Genomic DNA, 19,282 nt, shown 5'->3' on the forward strand with positions numbered 1-19,282 from the left:
TCGCCCCAGCCCTCTCTGGGTAGGGAAAAAAGTCTATTTTTAAAGAGGCCATGTACCCTCCCCCGTCCCCAGTCTTCAAGAAAAGTCTGAATTGAGAGGCAATAAAAATCGATGATAACCAGGACTTCCCTAGTGATCCAGTGGCTAAGATGCTGTGCTCCCAATGTAGGGGCCCAGGCTGGATCCCCGGTCAGGGAACTAGATCCCACATGCAGCGACTAAAGATTCCACACTCCACAACTAAGACGCCGTGTGGCCAAATACATAAATAGATGGTAACCTACAATGGAGGAGGAGGAAAGGCAGCAGACAGAGCTCGAGGCTGGAAGCCAAGAGACATGGCTTCCGGCCTTGGTCCTGCTCCCACCATATAACTAGTCAGCAGTCTCCACCCTGCCCCCGCCCCCAAGAGCCACATTCCAGCTGCTCGCGGAGCTTCCTGTGTGCACTCCTCACACACATGCCCTGCCTGACTTCCAGGCTTGTCCAGAGAACGTATATTTCTCCTGCCTAGAACGTTCTTTACTCCACCCCTATTTAGGTAACGCTCTCTGACATTTCAGACTAAGCCTTCAGAACAGAAGTCAACAGCAGTAACTCAGACAGCAAACAGTCTTGGGTTCAAACCCCAACTTGACTCTCTCCTGGTTGTGTCACTTTGGAAAAGCTACTCAATCTTGCCAAGCCTGTGTTTCCTCATCTGAAAATGGGGATAATAGTGGTATGTTCTTCCTAGCGTTGATGGGAAGAGCGAATATGACAATGTAACAGAAGCGTCTAGCCCAGTGTGCAGTGCATGGTCAGGGTTTAATAAATGTCAGCACTGAGAACTATTTTTAAATCAGAAAGGCTTGCTGATGACCAGCACTGGCTTATGTGCCTCTCGTATTCTACGGGTCTTTTACGGGCATCACCCAGTACTGCAGTTGCTCTGTTTCCCCTTTAGACCATGTGCTCTCTGAAAGCAGAAACTGTGCTACCTTTACTATTTCCACCCCTTCCCCCCAGTGTTTATCATAGCACTAACTCACAGTGGGCACACAGGAAAGAATGAATAGATGAACGAACTTGAGCAAGGCATTCAACCTTTCTGAATCTGTCTCCTTGTCTTATAAATGAATGGTCTGGACAGGATAATTTCTGAGACTCACTCTTGATTTCTAAAGCTCATAATTAAACTTATTTTTTTTTTGTGGCACCAAAAAGGGTCAAACCAGGACCATGGTTTGAAGGTCACAAGGAGTCACCTTTTGGCTCACCAGGACTGTCTGATGTTCAATATCTGGTCACCAGGTGGGGACTTCCCTGGTGGTCCAGTGGTTAAGACCGCACACTTCTACTGCAGGGGGCAAAGGGAACTAAGATCCCACATGTCACAAGGTCAAAAACCAGGAATATGGTTGTCTGGGAAGGAGTGAGCTCTTGGTCTCTGAGGGTAACCAAGCAGAGGGCAAATGGAGCCCTTTACAGAGATGTTGCAGGGAGGGCCCATACGTCGGCCGAGCAGTGAAGAACAGCCCTGGGTGCAGAAGCAGCAAGCATAGGGACTTACTTCAGGGACCAGGAGCTAAAAATACAGAGGATGATGAATGACAACGGCCCGCTTGCTCCCTCACAAGCCCACACTGACACAGGCCTCCCGGTGCTAACTGATTCCAGGCAGCCCTCCTGTGACTGGGGGATGACAGCTGGGACCACACGCACTCAACGCATGTGGCTCGGGGTGGGGCAAAGATCAGGGAACAGGCGGATCCCCCAAGGTCTAGAATGTCTGGGGGAAGGTTCTCTTCCAGCTATTTTTAGATTAGGAATCAGGTAGGAAAAGCATATTTTCACACAATATTTTGTACTTCAAAGCTCCTTGACCAATGTACTCTCTGAAATATATTCATACCCACCTACCAACACACACACACTCTCCGTCTCTCTCCTCCCACCTCACACACTCTCTCTCTCTCTCTCCCCCTCTCTCATAACGTCAGGTCTTTCTTCCTGCTTTCCAGAACACTTTTTGGCCTTTGTATATAGCTAGACCTTGCTGCTCATCCTCCTTCTTCATCCCAACTGCCAGTATCCCTGGGTCTTGGATCATTTCTGTAATTTTAATCAAATTAATGAAATCCTTTAGATATGAGAAAGGAATATACAAATGTCCACATGCAGCTACTGATACTACAATTACTTATTTTAAAAACCCTATCTGGGACTTCCCTGGTGGCGCAGTAGATAAGAATCCGTCTGCCGATGCAGGGGACACAGATTTGATTCCTGGTCTGGGAAGATTCCACATGCCTCGGAGCAACTAAGCCTGCGCACCACAACTTCTGAGCCCGCACTCTAGAGTCTGTGAGACGCAACTACGGAGTCTGTGTGCCCCAGAGCCCGCGGCTGCAACCACTGAAGTCTGCACGCCTAGAGCAAGGAGAAGCCACCACAGTGCAACAAAGAGTGGCCCCCGCTCGCCACAACAGAGAAGGTGTCCAGCTCTGAAGACCCAGTGCCCAAAAAATCCTTAAAAAAAAAAGCCTATTTTTTCCCACCCCTCTAAATTATAAATGTTACTACTTTCATTCATCTTTAACTCTGTCTTCATTTATTACAGAAATGACTTGATGTTACCAAGTTAGCCTTCAATGGTTCTTTTGATTTGCCCATGCTCCGTTGTAGGACTCCGTTATAGTCCTTTGTGGTTATCAACATTTACCAGTTATAATTGTAACATATACACAAATTAGGTTTATTTTTTCACATAATGATATGCAGTAAACAGGCTCCCACTCTGCTCTCTAGTTTTCCTCTTTTAATAATTGTACTTCATCGACCGGTTGCACCATGCTTTCCTTAAATATTCCCACTATGGTCCTTCTGAGTAATATTTAAAATTTAGGTTAAAAATAACAGTGCAACCAAGATCTTAATGCAGAGAACCTTTCTCTTTTTTTGGGTTATTCTTTCGTAAAAAATTCCTAGGTGTGCCATTACTGCAAGAAAGGATACAAATATTGTAAAAGAAATGTAGCCCACAAACATTTTAATTTTTCCTGCCTTGGCCCTTATGCAGAGAATGGTTGCTCCCCACTGAGGTAGACAGTTTGGATGAGGGCCTCTAAGATCCCCTTTTCCATATGAGAGCCCATCATTCTAAAATGATGCTGCAAAAAGCCTACCCGTTCTGAAGTCAAGAGGCAGACATGTGTGTTGGACGTGTCTGTGGACTCCTGGTGAACTAATGACTGCTCTGGTCCTGGAAGGACACCAATGGGGTGCTGAGGAAGTAGGAAATCCTGGGCAGGGGGTGGTGTGCACCCCACCACCCTGGTCGGCAGACAGATGGACAGGCAAACCTCTTTCTCCCTTGCACATGTTGAGCCGCCCCAACCAGAATGACTCTAATTATGAACACATGTACACAGACCCCTGAGATGGTGGGTCCCACCCCTGGCAGCCCATCTATGCCCACAACTAGAAGACTGGTCGGGGGGGACAATAAGCTAGGATTGAGGGGTGGTGGGGGCTCAGGTCCAGTCGTAGCCCCAGCCAGTGAGACAAGCCCCGTTGTATTCAAGTCGAAACAGGGAAATGGTTTTGCTGATGTTTGTATTCTCCAGCTCCCCTGAGAATCTGGATAATAAATAAGTGACAATAACAGATTGCACACTGTCAGCGCGGGTGCTTTTTTGCCCCTAGAGAACTGATCTTTAATAACAGCACAGATGACATGTGGTGGGAGTTGTCGCTGACACTGGTATTTTGTGGGCCTCAATAAATCACATCAGCTTGGAGGCTCATGAATGGAACCACTTGTTGGATGCTGTCTGCTGACCATCACTGGGTCCTGGAAGGATCCCGGGGCTCTGAGTCAGAAGGCTTGATTCTGCAACCTCTTGACTGCTAAATTTTGGTCGAGTGATGTTACCAATCTGGGCCTCAGTTTTCCTATCTTTAAAATGGGTATAATTCTCTCACCCTCACAACATTGTTTGCAAAAGATTCTATGAGGTGATGATCACAAAAAGCCCTGTAAAATATGGCTATGCCTATTATAGTCATAATGGGCCAAAAGGGTAAGAAGTTAATAGGTTTGGGAGCAGAGTCTCTGGCATCTCTCTTCTCATAGGAATATCATTCAAAGGATCCTCCCTTGCCAAGAAAACAGGTGCAATATGGCAAAGCACAAAAATCAGGTGGCAGAGGGCCCAGGGTGAGGGGTGGCAGGGAGGTGCTACTCTGGCTGATGCAAGTGTGGATGTGAGAACAGTCATAACAAATGCACATAAAGTGTTTCTCGCGGACAGAGCTGTGCTGACTGCTTTACACACAGTGTCTCATTTAGTCCTCAAAAGACCCTGTGAGGCAATTACCCTCATTATCTGATTTCATGGATGAGAAGACACACACCTGGGGAGGGGCAGGGCCATGCCTGGAAAGCAGGGGACCCTACGCCCGTCTTGCCTGTGCTCAGCGGTCACCTGCCTCAGCTGGCTGTCCCCACCCGTGCGGAGCCCGGCCAGGCCACGGAGCTAAGTGGGGACGGGGTCGGTGTGGAGGCTGCTGACTGCAAAACTCTGTTCAAAGGGCCGAGACTGCTCAGCCCTGCAGGAACGCAGAGGGGAACCTGGGAGGGCCAGGTCTCTCCATTTTCCAAGAGCGTATATAGAAGTCAGGATTGACATGAGAAAACCTCCTGATATTTCAATGTTAACAACTTATTAAAACTTTGAAGAACTCTGTGAGTCGACTCCATTCCGAACAGACAGCTGTGTGTGCACGGGCCCTGGCCGCTGGCTCCCAGCTTGGGCGCTCTGAGGCAGGAGCTCAGTTCCCTTGCAGAGGTTCGCGTTGTGAACACGGCCCTTCTGAAGCCAAGGGGACCGACTGTGAAATAATGACCATCAGAAGAGAGGCTAAGTGCTGCCTACCGGGCTCTGCTGGGATGTGGAGTATAATCACATGTAACTATAGATCCTAATCCTCGCAAGGGAGGTGCTATGGATCCCGTTTTACACATAAAGAAGTAGGAACTCAAGAGGGGTTAGTGATGTGTGCCAGGTTGCTCAAGAGGAAATGGGCTGGAACCAGGAATGACTGACTCCTAAGCATGAGCTCTCCCTGCCCCATGGAGCAAATTATGAGTGTTGGGTGGGGAGGGACGTGGGCTTTGAGTAAAGGCAAGCAGGGAGTAGGAGTGGTCAGTCCTGTCCGCCGTTACCAACGAAGTATAAGTCAAAGGCAGCTCACTGGGGTACTCACAGCACTCGGAGGGACCGCAGCCCATTGAAGGAGTGGACGGGGATGCACCGCAGCCGGTTGTAGCTCAGGATCCTGTGGGAAAGGACACACGGGCTCTGTTGGCCCCTCCTAGTCTCAGCTACTGATGCACGCCTGAGTCCACCCTGCGCACCAGCCAAAACAAATGGTTTCTTTACCTCCTCCAATTTACTAAACTGGCAGAAGGCACTCTAAGGATAAAGGGAAGAGAAACATCCCCTGCCACTCCAGGAAGCTCACGGTTTCATCTCCTCATTTCCTCATAGGCTCCTCAGCAGGCTGGCTCTCTGACCAACTTTGCTGTCATCTCCCTCTATTGTCAAATGGTGAGTGCTCACAGTGCACAGACCTAATGGGCAATAGATGGGTCTGAAAGTGAAGTCGCTCAGTCATGTCTGACTCTTTGCCACCCCGTGGACTGTAGCCTACTAGGTTCCTCTGTCCATGGGATTTTCCAGGCAAGAATACTGGAGTGGGTTGCTATTTCCTTCTCCAGGAGATCTTCCCAACCCAGGGATTGAACCCGGGTCTCCCGCATCGTAGGCAGACACTTTACCGTCTGAGCCACGAGGGAAGTCCAAATGGGTCTGAGCAAAATATAATTGAGTAGGGAAAATTCACAAATCACAGAAGGTATTCCAGACATGAACTTCTTCAGAAGCAATTAGGTGCCAACCCCTTTCTACCTGCCCAGACAGTGGTGTTACAACCTATTTTGATTCCCTTCTGATGACGACGGTCTGCCCTGTGCTGGGTCAGCCACAGTCCTGAGGATCATTGTCGCAGAGCACGTAAGCCTGAGGGACAGGGGAAGGATACACTTTGTGCCAAACCCAGGTTAAACACAGTAGCTCTCTGTACTCACAGGGTGGAGAGGTGAGACATGTTGCTGAAGGTGTAGTTGCTCAGCATGCCAATGCTGTTGTTGCTCAGGTCACTAGGTAAAGAAAACAGAAGGGTCACATTGTTCTGTTAGTTTCATGTGAAGGGGGTCTTCCCAACTTCCACACACGCACATGTGCCTCCCAAGCATCCATGCATTCATTCATTCACCCACCCACCTATCTTCCCATCTCATCCCATGTTTATCCACCCATCCATTCGTCTCCCTGTCCATCTGTCTATCCACTTATCTTCCAATCCATCCATGTATCCAGCCATCCATTCCTCCATCTTCCTATATGTCCATCAGTCCATCTGTCCATCAGCTCATCCATCCATGTGTCCATCTGCCCATTCATCCACCCATCTGCCCATCTGTCTGTTCACCCATCTGCTCATTCACCAAGCTGTCCATCAGTCCAACCTTCTGTCTGCCTATCCATCCATCTACCCAACCCATCCATCCACCCATCCATGCATCCTCCCATCTGTCCATCAGCTCGTCCATCCATCAGCCTATTTGTCTGTCCATCTACCTGTCCACTTCTCTGCCCGTCTGCCCATCCATCCATCTATCCACCCATCCATCTATTCACCTATCCACTCATTAGTACAAATGTTCATTTTTAATTGAAGATTTATTCAATCAGTCATTCAAGCAACTGCCATTTATTCATTCATCCATTTATACAGCTGTTTACTCATCAAATTTATTCTACCAGCAAAACATAATACACAAGATAACAATTTCTTCTTGTTCTAGAGCTTTTTATTCCCCTTGATCAGTTCTTGCTTTCACAGTCCTTCCACCTTCCCTCTCTCCCAGCATTCATTTTTTCCCATCTTATCACATTCTTTCTTAGAGGGAATGAGGTTGGTGGGAGTGTGATCCTCTGCCAACTGCAAGCTCCAGGTTCTCACCAGGGATACATACCCCGAGCAGTGGCTTTCAGCATCAGCTGTACATTAGCATCACCTGGGGAGCTTTATGTCTCCGAGGCCTGAGTTTCATGGCCAGATATTCTGATTTAATTAGTCCAGGGTGGGCTTGAGCATCAGTATTTAAAACAAAACCTCAAGTGCTGTGATGATTCCTATAATCAGCTGAGGTCCAGGGCCACAGCTCCAGGGCTCCCTGCTCCCTTAGCACATGGGGCATCTTTCAACTACCCCTTGCCCAAGGATCCCGCTTGCCCTCTTGGCAAGGCAGTGAGGCTGTTGAGAGACAAAGCTCATGGACCAGCCAGTTTCCTGGGCCCCACCCACGCCTAGCAGCCCTGCTCCTCATTCAGGGGTTTTCCTGGGTTTTGGCAGATTTGGAGACACTGGCAGCTCCCACCTGAAGGAATCTCAATTTGAACTATCTCCCTGGGTCAGGAAGATGCCCTGGAGAATGAAATGGCAACCCACTCCAGTTTTCTTGCCTGGAAAATCCCATGGACAAAGGAGCATGAAGGGCTACAGTTCATGAAGTCACAAAAGAGACAGACATGATTTAGCGACTATACAACAAACAACTTAGAACATTTACTGAGTAACTAAAGAAGTAGGAAGAAGAAATGCCAAATTTATGCTTTTGGCCATCCTGAGTACAGCCACTGCTTGCAAGAAACTGAAGACTAAAGGATCTCAGGAATTTAATTGGGAGCCCGGAAGGTCAGAGGCTCCAAAGGCAAGGAGGGAGGTGACGCAGGTGGCTAACGAGGCTGGGCTCTGGGTGCTTCTGTGTGAGATCCTCACTGGGTGAGACTCAGCATATCTGGTTGGCCTGTTCTTCCTAGCTGCCTCTTGCGGCCCCACCTGGGGGGAGAAGTGCAGGAATGCCCCAACAGCTGCAGTGCTGTCCTCCCCTTCCTCTGCATCCGTTTCTTAAGCTCCCCTAGGAGAGAAAGCTAAACGTCCCGCTGACACCCCATTGACGCTGGGCTCCTTACACGAGGGTCAGGTGTCGGAGGCTGGGCAGCTCCGCGGGCACGGCTGTCAAGTGGTTTCCTTCCAGGTACCTGAAAGACAGGCGCAGGGTCATGATGGGCAGACAGACACTGCCTGGGATTTCCCAGGCTGCACTGGGTCTCTGTTTTGCTCTCTCATAGCTCTTTCCCCCCCCACTTCAAAGCACAAACTACATTTGTCTTCTAATACTTATTTGCATGATTGTTCCACTAAGGATGCTTTTCCACTGGGCTGCTAACCTCCATGATGGCAGGGCTCCTGTCTAAGTCTCTTCAAGAAAATTACAGATAACAAGGGAACATTTCATGCAAAGATGGGCACAATAAAGGACACAAATGGTATGGATCTAATAGAAGCAGATATTAGAAGAGGTGGCAAGAATACACAGAAGAACTATACAAAAAAGATCTTCGTGACCCAGATAATCATGATGGTGTGATCACCAACCTAGAGCCAGACATTCTGGAATGCGAAGTCAAGTGGGCCTTAGGAAGCATCACTACAAACAAAGCTAGTGGAGGTGATAGAATTCCAGTTGAACTATTTCAAATCCTAAAAGATGATGCTATGAAAGTGCTGCACTCAATTGGCCAGCAAATTTGGAAACCTCAGCAGTGGCCACAGGACTGGAAAAGGTCAGTTTTCATTCCAATCCCAAAGAAAGTCAATGCCAAAGAATGTTCAAACTACCACACAATTGCACTCATTTCACAGACTAGTAAAGTAATACTCAAAATTCTCCAAGCCAGGCTTCAGCAATACATGAACCGTGAACTTCCAGATGTTCAAGCTGGTTTTAGAAAAGGCAGACGAACCAGAGATCAAATTGCCAACATCTGTTGGATCATCGAAAAAGCAAAAGATTTCCAGAAAACCATCTACTTCTGCTTATTGACTATGCCAAAGCCTTTGACTGTGTGGATCACAACAAACTGTAGAAAATTCTTAAAGAGATGTGAATACCAGACCACTTTACCTGCCTCTTGAGAAATCTGTATGCAGGTCAGGAAGCAACAGTTAGAACTGGACTTGAAACAACAGACTGGTTCCAAATCGGGCAAAGAGTACATCAAGGCTGTATATTGTCACCCTGCTTATTTAACTTATATGCAGAATACATCATGAGAAATGCTGGGCTGGATGAAGCACAGTTGAATCAAGATTGCTGGGAGAAATATCAATAACTTCAGATATGCAGATGACACCACCCTTATGGCAGAAAGTGAGGAACTAAAGAGCCTCTTGATGAAAGTGAAAGAGGAGAGTAAAAAAGTTGGCTTAACGCTCAACATTCAGAAAACTAAGATCATGGCATCTGGTCCCATCACTTCATGGCAAATAGATGGAGCAACAGTGGAAACAGTGGCTGACTTTATTTTCTTGGGATCTCAGATCACTGCAGATGGTGACTGCCACCAAGAAATTAAAAGACGCTTGCTCCTTCGAAGAAAAGTTATGACCAACCTAGACAGCATATTAAAAAGCCTTCAGAATGGGAGAAAATAATAGCAAATGAAGAAACAGACAAAGGGTTAATCACAGAAATATACAAGCAACTCCTGCAACTCAATTCCAAAAAAATAAATGACCCAATCAAAAAATGGGCCTGACATCTAAACAGACATTTCTCCAAAGAAGACATACAGATGGCTAACAAACACATGAAAAGATGCTCAACATCACTCATTATCAGAGAAATGGACATCAAAACCACAATGAGGTACCATTAAATGCCAGTCAGGATGGCTGCTATCCAAAAGTCTACAAGCAATAAGTGCTGGAGAGGGTGTGGAGAAAAGGGAACCCTCTTACACTGTTGGTGGGAATGCAAACTAGTACAGCCACTATGGAGAACAGTGTGGAGATTCCTGAAAAAACTGGAAATAGAACTGCCATATGACCCAGCAATCCCACTTCTGGGCATACACACTGAGGAAACCAGATCTGAAAGAGACACGTGCACCCCAATGTTCATCACAGCACTGTTTATAATAGCCAGGACATGGAAGCAATCTAGATGCCCATCAGCAGACGAGTGGATAAGAAAGCTGTGGTACATGTACCCATGGAATATTACTCAGCCATTAAAAAGAATTCATTTGAATCAGTTCTAATGAGATGGATGAAACTGGAGCCCATTATACAGAGTGAAGTAAGCCAGAAAGATAAAGACCAATACAGTATACTAACGCATATATATAGAATTTAGAAAGATGGTAATGATAACCCTATATGCAAGACAGAAAAAGAGACACAGATGTACAGAACAGACTTTTGGACTCTATGGGAGAAGACGAGGGTGGGATGATCTGAGAGAACAGCATCAAAACATGTATATTATCAAGTGTGAAACAGATCGCCAGTCTGGGTTGGATGCATGAGACAAATGCTCAGGGCTGGTGCACTGGGATGACCCAGAGGGATGGGATGGGGAGGGAGGTGGGAGGGGGGTTCAGAATGGGGGACACATGTAAATCCATGGCTGATTCATGTCAATGTATGGCAAAAACAACTACAATACTGTAAAGTAATTAGCCTCCAATTAATAAAAATAAATGGAATAAAATAAAAAGCAGAGACATTACTTTGCCAACAAAGGTCTGTCTAGTCAAAGCTACAGTTTTTCCAGTAGTCATGTGTGGATGTGAGAGCTGGACTATAAAGAAAGCTGAGTGCTGAAGAATTGATGGTTTTGAACTGTGGTATTGGAGAAGACTCTTGAGAGTCCCTTGAACTGCAAGGAGATCCAACCAGTCCACCCTAAAGGAAATCAGTCCTGAATATTCATTGGAAGGACTGATGCTGAAGCTGAAACTCCAATACTTTGGCCACCTGACGTGAAGAGTTGACTCATTGGAAAAGACCCTGATGCTGGGAAAGATTGAAAGCAGGAGGAAAAGGGACAACAGAGGATGAGATGGTTGGATGGCATCACTGACTCAATGGATGAGTTTGAGTAAACTCTGGGAGTTGGTGATGGACAGGGAGGCCTGGCATGCTGCAGTTCATGGGGTTGCAAAGAGTCAGACACGACTGAGCGACTGAACTGAACTGAACTGGAGGCCCCAGGACAGTATACAGAGTAGCACACAGTAGGTTCAAGAAATTATTTGTTGAATAAAGCACCCACATGGTACTTGGCCCTCACAATACCCTTACGTGGCAGGGATTCACAGATTCTGACAGAAGTTCAAAGAGGTTAAAACACTTGCCAAAGGTCACAAAGTGAGCAAATAGCTGAGTTAGGACTTGAACTCAGGTCTCTCTGACTCCAGTCTTTACCACAGTTCCCTATGGCCTCTACTTAGCTACTGGAGGGTGTGGAGAGCTGAGTCAGGATTCATCTTCAGAACCCTAATTTCATGTTGAGCATCTCTGATGTGCATCTCAAAACTGAGGAAACAGGCATGTACCTGAAACCCTGTGCATGGTCCCCAGCAGGATGACCATACAGGAAGGGCCAGGGTTAAGAATGAAGGTGCATCAATAGGAGACTCCTCCTGGACAGACAGGCTGAGCCTAGACCTGCCTGGACTTTGGGGTCCTGTACTGCCCTGCTCATCAGACACATGAGTTTGGTTGAAGACAGAGAAGGCAGTCTTATTTGATGATGAATCACAAAAGTAATTACTACCCTTGAGAGGGGACATGTGCCAATTCATTCATTCCCACCCTTGCTATAAACCCTTTTCCCTGAGACTCCTGCTGCTCTAAGGACAAAATAGCAAAACTTTTCAGGTGGTTTTTAATGCCTGCTCTGATCTCCTGAGTGAGTTTCCCTTGATATAAAGCTTTTAGAGTTTTTTCTTCTCTCATTAATAGTCAACCTCCAGCTGCTGCTGTTCACTGATGCTCTGCCCGCCTTGGGCTCCATGAAGGCAAACACTGTGTCTGTCTTTTTCTAGACCAGGACTTCTCAACATGCAGTATACACGTAAATCACCTGGCATCTTCCTAAAAGGCAGATTCAGATCTAGTAAGTCTGCCATCAGGTTGGAGAGTCTGCGTTTCTGATAGGCTCCTGGGAGATGATAGGGCTCCTGGTCTACAGACCACATCTTGAGTAATGAGGTGCTAGCACACTGCCAGGCTTCCAGTAGACCCACCACAAAATGACTGAATGGGACAAAATAGGTTAAAATAGGATACGGGTAAGTTTGTCAATGCTTCCCAGATGGCTCAGTGGGTAAAGAATCCACCTGCAACGCTGGAGATGCAGGTTCAATCCCTGCGTCAGGAAGGTCCCCTGCAGGGAGGGCATGGCAACCGACTCCAGTATTCTTGCCTGGAGAATCCCATGGACAGAGGAGCCTGGTGGGCTATGGTCTGTCGGGTCGCAAAGAGTCGGACAGGACTGAGTAAGCAGCAAGCACATGCCAGTTTGTCAATGGCCAAACCAGGCTTAGCTTTAAGGACAAGTTGAGATGGATAGTACCATAATTTAAGGCCAAGTGACTTTATCCCTCATGACTGGCCCCAAGGGATCCTCATGGCACAGAACACTAGGGAGGGCCCCACGTGGTCTCTGGCTGCCACGGCAGGTTGGGTTAATGTCCTTTGATCCTCAGTTTCTGCTGTATATCTATTTTGTGCTGAGAGCTATGCTAGATGCTGGGGGAAATACTGACATGAACCAGACCCCATTTCTGCCTTCAGGGAGCTTGACCAACTGCTTAAAATTCAGCCCACATGCGCACACACACACACACACACACATATGCACACATGCACATGCACACACACACACATTTAGATTATGCCCTCAGGCAGAGGAGCTAAGACAAATGTATTCACTGATGTCGTCATTTATTCAGGCAGAAATATTTATTGGGAAACTGAAATGTGCCAGGTACTGTATATACTGGTGAATATGGCTGAGGTGGTGCCTATTTTCTGGCATTTAAAAATTTAACGTGTGTGTGGGGGGCGTGGAAGAGGTGAAGGGGGAGAAGGAGAGACAGAAAGACACACACACAGAAAGTAAAGAAGATTACAAACTGCAATGTGTGCTTTGAGGAAAGGAACAAGATGCTATGATGGAGAATGCCACAGGCTTACTGCAGAAAGATGCAGCCAAGGATGAGATGCCCACAGGACTGTGAAGCCTGGGGCAGGCCCTGAAGCCAAAGGGAAGAAGGTGGGGGAGGCCAAGTCTGGTGGGTGGGGGAGGACAGTCTGCAGGTGGGGCAGATCACAAGGCAGTCAGTTCATCCTGTCAGAACGGCCGCTACCAAAAAGGCAAGGGACTTCCCTGGTGGTCTAGTGGTTAAGAACCCGTCTGCCAATGCAGGGGACATGGGTTCAACCTCTGGTGCGGGAAGATTCCACATTCCACAGGGCCACGAGTTCGTGGGCCACAACTGATGATTTGAAGCACTGCGACGGCTGAAAGCTCTTTGCCTGTGCTCTGCAACAAGAGCAGCCACGGCAGGAAGTCTGTGCGCCGCAGCTAGAGGACAGCCCCTGCTTGCCGTAACTAGAGAAAACCTACATGCAGCAACAAAGACCGGAGCAGTCAAAAATTAATTACTTAATTAAAAATTGTAAAAAAAAAAAAAGGCAAGAAACAACAAGGGTCAGAAAGGACGTGGAGAAAAGGGATCAGTCGTGTGTGGTCAGTTGCTCAGTTTTATTCAGCTCTTTGCCATCCCATGGACTGGAGGATGCCAGGTTTCTCTGTTCATGGGATTTTTCCACTCAAGAATACTACAGTGAGTTGCCATTTCCTCCTCTAAGGGATCTTCCCGACCCAGGGATCAAACCTGAATCTCCTGCATTATCAGGCAGGTACTTTAGCAGTGAGCCAAACTAAAAATAGAACTATCCTACATCCAGCAGTTCCACTTCTGAGCAGTTATCTAAAGAAAACAAAAACACTGATTTGAAAAGATATGGGTACCCCGATGTGCATAGCTGCCTTCTTTACCACAGCGAAGACATGGAAGCAAACTAAGTGTCCACTGCCTGGTGAGTGGATAAGGAAGATGGGGTACATATATACAAGGGAATACTACTCAACCATGACAAGAATGAAATTCTGCCATTTGCAGCACAATGGATGGACCTAATAGATATTATGTAATTAAAAGAAGTCAGACAGGGAAAGCCAAAAACTGCATGATTTCACTTAAATGTGGAATTTAAAAACCAAAACAAACAAAATAGAAACAGACTTAGAGATGCAGAGAACTGGTGGCTGCCAGAGGGGAGGGAGGCTAGATGAAGTAAGTGAAGGGGACTAGGGGACACAGATTTCTGACTATAAAAAAAAAAGTCACGGGAAGGAGATGCACAGCATAAAGAACACAGTCAATAATATTGTATATGAGGAAGGATGGTAACTGGCCTTACTGGGGTGATCATTTCATAATGTATAAAAATACTGAATCACTATGGTATACACCTGAAACCAATACAGTATTGTATGTTAATTATCACTCAATTAAAAAATACAAACCTGGAACTTCCCTGATGGTTCAGTGGCTAAGACTCCACATTCCCTTTGGGGAAGAATGGATACGTGTACATGTATGACTGAGTCCCTTTGCTGTTCACTTGAAACTATCACAACATTGTTAATCAGCTACACCCTAACGCAAAATAAAAAGTTTATATAAAAAGAAACTCCAGACTCAGATCAAACAGAGGGCTCAGGTTTGTGATCTAGGGCCCTGGTCAGTGATCTAGATCCCACATGCCACAATGAAGATACTGTGTGTTGCAACGAAGACCCAACGCAGCCAAGAAACAAAACAAAAACAAGCCTCCACCTCCCCAAAAAAGAAGCTCTCAAGATGGTTAAAGAGAGACTCTTGAGAGTCCCTTGGACAGCAAGGAGATCCAACCAGTCCACCCTTAAGGAAATCAGTCCTGAATATTCATTGGAAGGACTGATGCTGAAGCTGAAACTCCAGTACTTCGGCCACCTGATGTGAAGAGCTGACTCATTTGAAAAGACCCTGATGCTGGGACAGATTGAAAGCAGGAGGAAAAGGGACGACAGAAGATGAGATGGTTGGATGGCATCACCGACTCGATGGACACGAGTTTGAGTAAACTCCGGGAGCTGGTGATGGACAGGGAAGGCTGGCGTGCTGCAGTCCGTGGGGTTGCAAAGAGTAGGACACGACTGAGAGACTGAACTGACTGACTGAAAACAGTTAAAATTCAAAGTGCAAGGAGACCATGATTGCAGACAGGCACAGGGGCTGGTGTTTGGGGAAACTTCCCAAATGCCTCTTCCCCAGCATCACCTGCAGGGCATTTACACTGTGTGGACCCTGGCCCTGCCCCTCATCAGGTGATGGCAGCGGAGAGGCTGGCAGGTGAGATGAGGCTTCCAGCTTTCTCTGCGGGGCAGGGAGGCTGTGGGGTGGTGGGATTCCAGGGTCTGCTCAGGCTGAAGCAGGGGTGACAGGCTGCACTGGGCTGCCGGTCGCTCACCTGCAGGAAGTGTTTTGTGGACAGTGTGGCACAGAGGGAAGCTGGGAAGCTGGAGCTGGGTGAGTGAGCAAGGCTGCTGCAGCCGCTGGGCCAGAGGTCGCTCTGCTGGAGGGAGACTAATGAGCCCCCAGAGAGGGTGAGGCTGGGGGGAGTCTGGCCACAGCTCGGCAGTGATCGCTCACCTTCTTCTTCAGCTCATTCTCTCACTCTCTTCAGTTGCTTTGCTACAATTACTTAGCAAACTTGAGGCATTTAAGATGAAACCCAGACTAAGACACCCAAATACTCCAAGCCTCCTTGCTGGGATCTTCACAGTAGGCCCTGGGGCTGGCACATCAGAGGGTGGGCCTATGGCTTGGGTTTGCTGTGTGGCTCTGGGAAAATTACTTAACCTGTGTTATCTTGTCACAGGTAACACAGTGACAAGGAGACTAGCAAAAGGAAAACAAATCTCACCAACATTTGCTGAGATGTATACCACAGCGCTTGGGATAGAGACTCTGGTCTATTATCTCATTTATCCTCTGAAGCTGGGGGTGTGAGCGTGTGTTTTGCTGGGTACTTTTGTCCATTTTGTTGGTGAGAACACTGAGGCTCAGAGAGGTGAGCAGGAAGTGCAGAAACCAGGATCTGCTGGACTCTGGAGCCTGAGAAGTTGCATTATGCTACTTGACTTCTCCACTCTGTCCTCTTATTGTCAGTTTTGGCCACCTCAGCCCAACAGGCTATGCCTGGCTAGAGAACACTGATCAGCTCTGTCACCGGCACGGGTGACATCCATACGCTGCATGAAGCAGAGGGTTTTGCCAATTTTGTTTCCTGCTATATCCCAGAGCATAGTATAGTGTTCAGCTCATGGTAGAGCCTTAAATATTTGTTGAATGAATGAATTTAGAGAAAGGCTGTTGATAGGATGATAGTCTAGGAATGCCCTGAGTCCAGCCCAATTCTATGGGTAGGGCAGGCTCCATAAATGCTCGCATCTGCCAAACAGCTGAATAAATGCATAAACGGCCACTGGGATTCAGGGGTGCCGACAGTATCCTCACCTGTCCGAGGGAGGTTCAGGACCCTGCAGGATGGGCAACATGACACAGATGATGCTGGGGCCCCGGAGCCCACCACGCCTGGTCCAGCCTGGCTCTGGGCAGGACCGTGTTGATTGTTTCAGCCTCTCTCCCTGTTTAAGTCTTCTGTCTCCCATAGCTTGTTGGAGAAGAGCTACCCAACTTTGCCCAAATCCTGCAAAGCCTTCTATATCTGTCCTAGGTCAGTCAGGATTCTCCAGAGAATGTGACCAATAGGGAATATGACCACATTATGTGCACACATACAAAGAGTGGAGGGAGAGGGGGATGAGAGGAGTTATTTTAAGGAAGGTCAGGCAAGCAGACTTAAAGCAGGATTTATATGCTATAATCTTGAGGCAGAATTCCCTCCTTTCCAGAAAACCTCAGTTTTTCTTTCTTAAGGCCTTCAACTGATTTTGTGAGGCCCACCTCCACATTAGAAAAATAACCTCCTTTACTTACAAAGTACACTGATTATAGATGTTGATTGTATCTACAAACTGTCTTTATAGCACCATCTAGCTCGTGTTTGCCCAAACAACTAGGCACCACAGCCTGGCCAAATTAACACATGAAATTCACCCCTGTAGCCCCTGCCTGCCGCTTTGGTTCACCTTACAGCAAACTCTCCCTTGACCTCTGGTTCTACCTCCGCTGACCTTACCCCTGCTGGAACGCCCCCTGCTCTGTTTGGTGTGGGGGAGTCTTTGCACCTGCTGGTCCCTCTTCTCCCCCCACCGTCTGGTGAATTCACACTGATGCTAAGATTGTGGCTCAAGCATTGCCTCCCTGACACCACCCCCACGCTCACTGGTGTTGTCCTTTGTGGGACTGTGAATCCAGTCTCTTTCGCTCACTGCAGTATCCCGCATGCCGGCGGGCAGCAGTAGATGCTCAGGAAACGTCGTCTGTGTGATGAAGACCCCAGAACTCCCAAGGCGTCACTGCGGTTGGCACTGTGGAGCTGAGTGGGAGCTGTGAGGGGCTGTTTTAAGTACAAAATATCCCTGGCGGTCTGGCATTGAGGCTCAGAAGATGCAGAATCAAAAGGTTTCCCTTCAGAAATGCAGATGTGGTTGTGTGGGAAAGCAGTCTTTGTAGGAAGCCCTTCATGAACACTCTGAACTCCAAAGTTGCCTGTAGCCTGCAGCCCGGGCCCCAGAGGGACCCTTTAGAAGACTGCACTCTTGCCCTGCCAGCCTTAGAACTACCAGAGCATTTCCAGCGGGTCAACCTCTGCATTGATCTGCATTTAAATGCTCTGTTTCAGCCCCAGCACTAGGGAGAGCACACATCTGCCTCGCATGAAAATCCGCATGGAGCTCTGTCAGATGGATGGTTCCCCATTTCTATTCTGAGCTTTGTGCTGCTCATACGGGCCCCTCAGAGAACTCTTGGACCTACGGAATGGTGGCGGTGAGGAGGGTGGCCACCTTCCAGGAACCCCAGGAGTCCACGGGGGGGGGCCTTTGAGTGAGCATGGGCAACTCAGGAGTCAGGAAGCTGAGGCTCATATCCTAGCTCCACTAGCTAACACCTGTGTGACTTTGGACAATTTACTTACCCTCTCTGAGTTTGTGTTGCCTCATCTGTAAAATGGGGTTGATAATTATTTCACCTTGAAATGATTATGATGATTAGATGAGAGTCTTTGTGGAAAGCCTCGGAGCAGTGCCTGGCTCCAATACCTTTGAATTGTTCAGTACATTTTGAACATAGATAGAAGTGTTAGTTGCTCAGTTGTGTCCAACTCTTTGCAACCCCATGGACTGTATGTAGCCTGCCAGGCTCCTCTGTCCATGGAATTCACCAGGCTAGAATATGGGAGTGGGTAGCCATTTCCTTCTCCAGGGGATCCTCCTGATCCAGGGACTGAATCCAGGTCTCCCGCATTGCAAGCAGATTCTTTATCATCTGATTACATATGTATATACTTCACCTCTCTGAGCTTGTATTTCATCTGTTTACACATGCAGATACATTCATACATACACGTACATACACACATCTGCCTCCCCATCCGACAATACATTTGGTTACTTGAAAGATAGATAATGATTCCTTGGCTGCCTATTCTCCAGAGTCTTCTTCCAGAGTAATATTTCCAAAATGAGAATCATATCATGTCACTTTCCTGTTTAAAAATTCCTCCTTGGCTCTCGCGTTTCTCCTGGGATAAACAGGCAGCCCTCCACACAGCCTACAAGCACGCACACGGCCCCCCACAGGTCTCCAGGACACACCGACCCTGAACCGTTCTGCCTGCTGCATCACTTGGTCTTCTCAGTTTCTTGACTTTAAGATCTTTCCTCAATACAGTATACTAACGCATATATATGGAATTTAGAAAGATGGTAATGATAACCCTATGTGCAGGACAGAGAAAGAGACACAGATGTATAGAACAGACTTTTGGACTCTGTGGGAGAAGGCGAGGGTGGGATGATCTGAGAGAATAGCATTGAAACATGTATATTATCAAGTGTGAAACAGATCGCCAGTCCAGGTTGGATGCATGAGACAAGTGCTCAGGGCTGGTGCACTGGGAAGACCCAGAGGGATGGGATGGGGAAGGAGGTGGGAGGGGGGTTCAGGATGGGGAACACATGTAAAGCCATGGCTGATTCATGTCAATGTATAGCAAAAACCACTACAATATGTAGAGT

At 47.5% G+C, this 19,282-nt stretch overlaps 1 protein-coding gene across 2 annotated transcripts in view; it reads right to left on the reverse strand.

Annotated features, from left to right (window-relative positions):
* The window catches only part of SLIT3 (slit guidance ligand 3), a 717,262-nt gene that overhangs the window by 65,138 nt on the left and 632,842 nt on the right, over window positions 1-19,282 (reverse strand). The window contains exons 21-23 of one of the 2 annotated variants that reach the window (XM_043488926.1): window positions 8,085-8,153; window positions 6,134-6,205; window positions 5,251-5,322 (exon numbers count right to left, since the gene is read on the reverse strand). In XM_043488926.1, coding sequence (XP_043344861.1) covers window positions 5,251-5,322; window positions 6,134-6,205; window positions 8,085-8,153 — 213 coding nt within the window. The remainder of the gene's footprint in view (window positions 1-5,250; window positions 5,323-6,133; window positions 6,206-8,084; window positions 8,154-19,282) is intronic. The other variant, XM_043488927.1, reaches the window with a different exon arrangement.

Source organism: Cervus canadensis, chromosome 16 (genome assembly GCF_019320065.1).
Source record: "Cervus canadensis isolate Bull #8, Minnesota chromosome 16, ASM1932006v1, whole genome shotgun sequence".
In the NCBI taxonomy this organism is placed as follows: domain Eukaryota; kingdom Metazoa; phylum Chordata; class Mammalia; order Artiodactyla; family Cervidae; genus Cervus; species Cervus canadensis.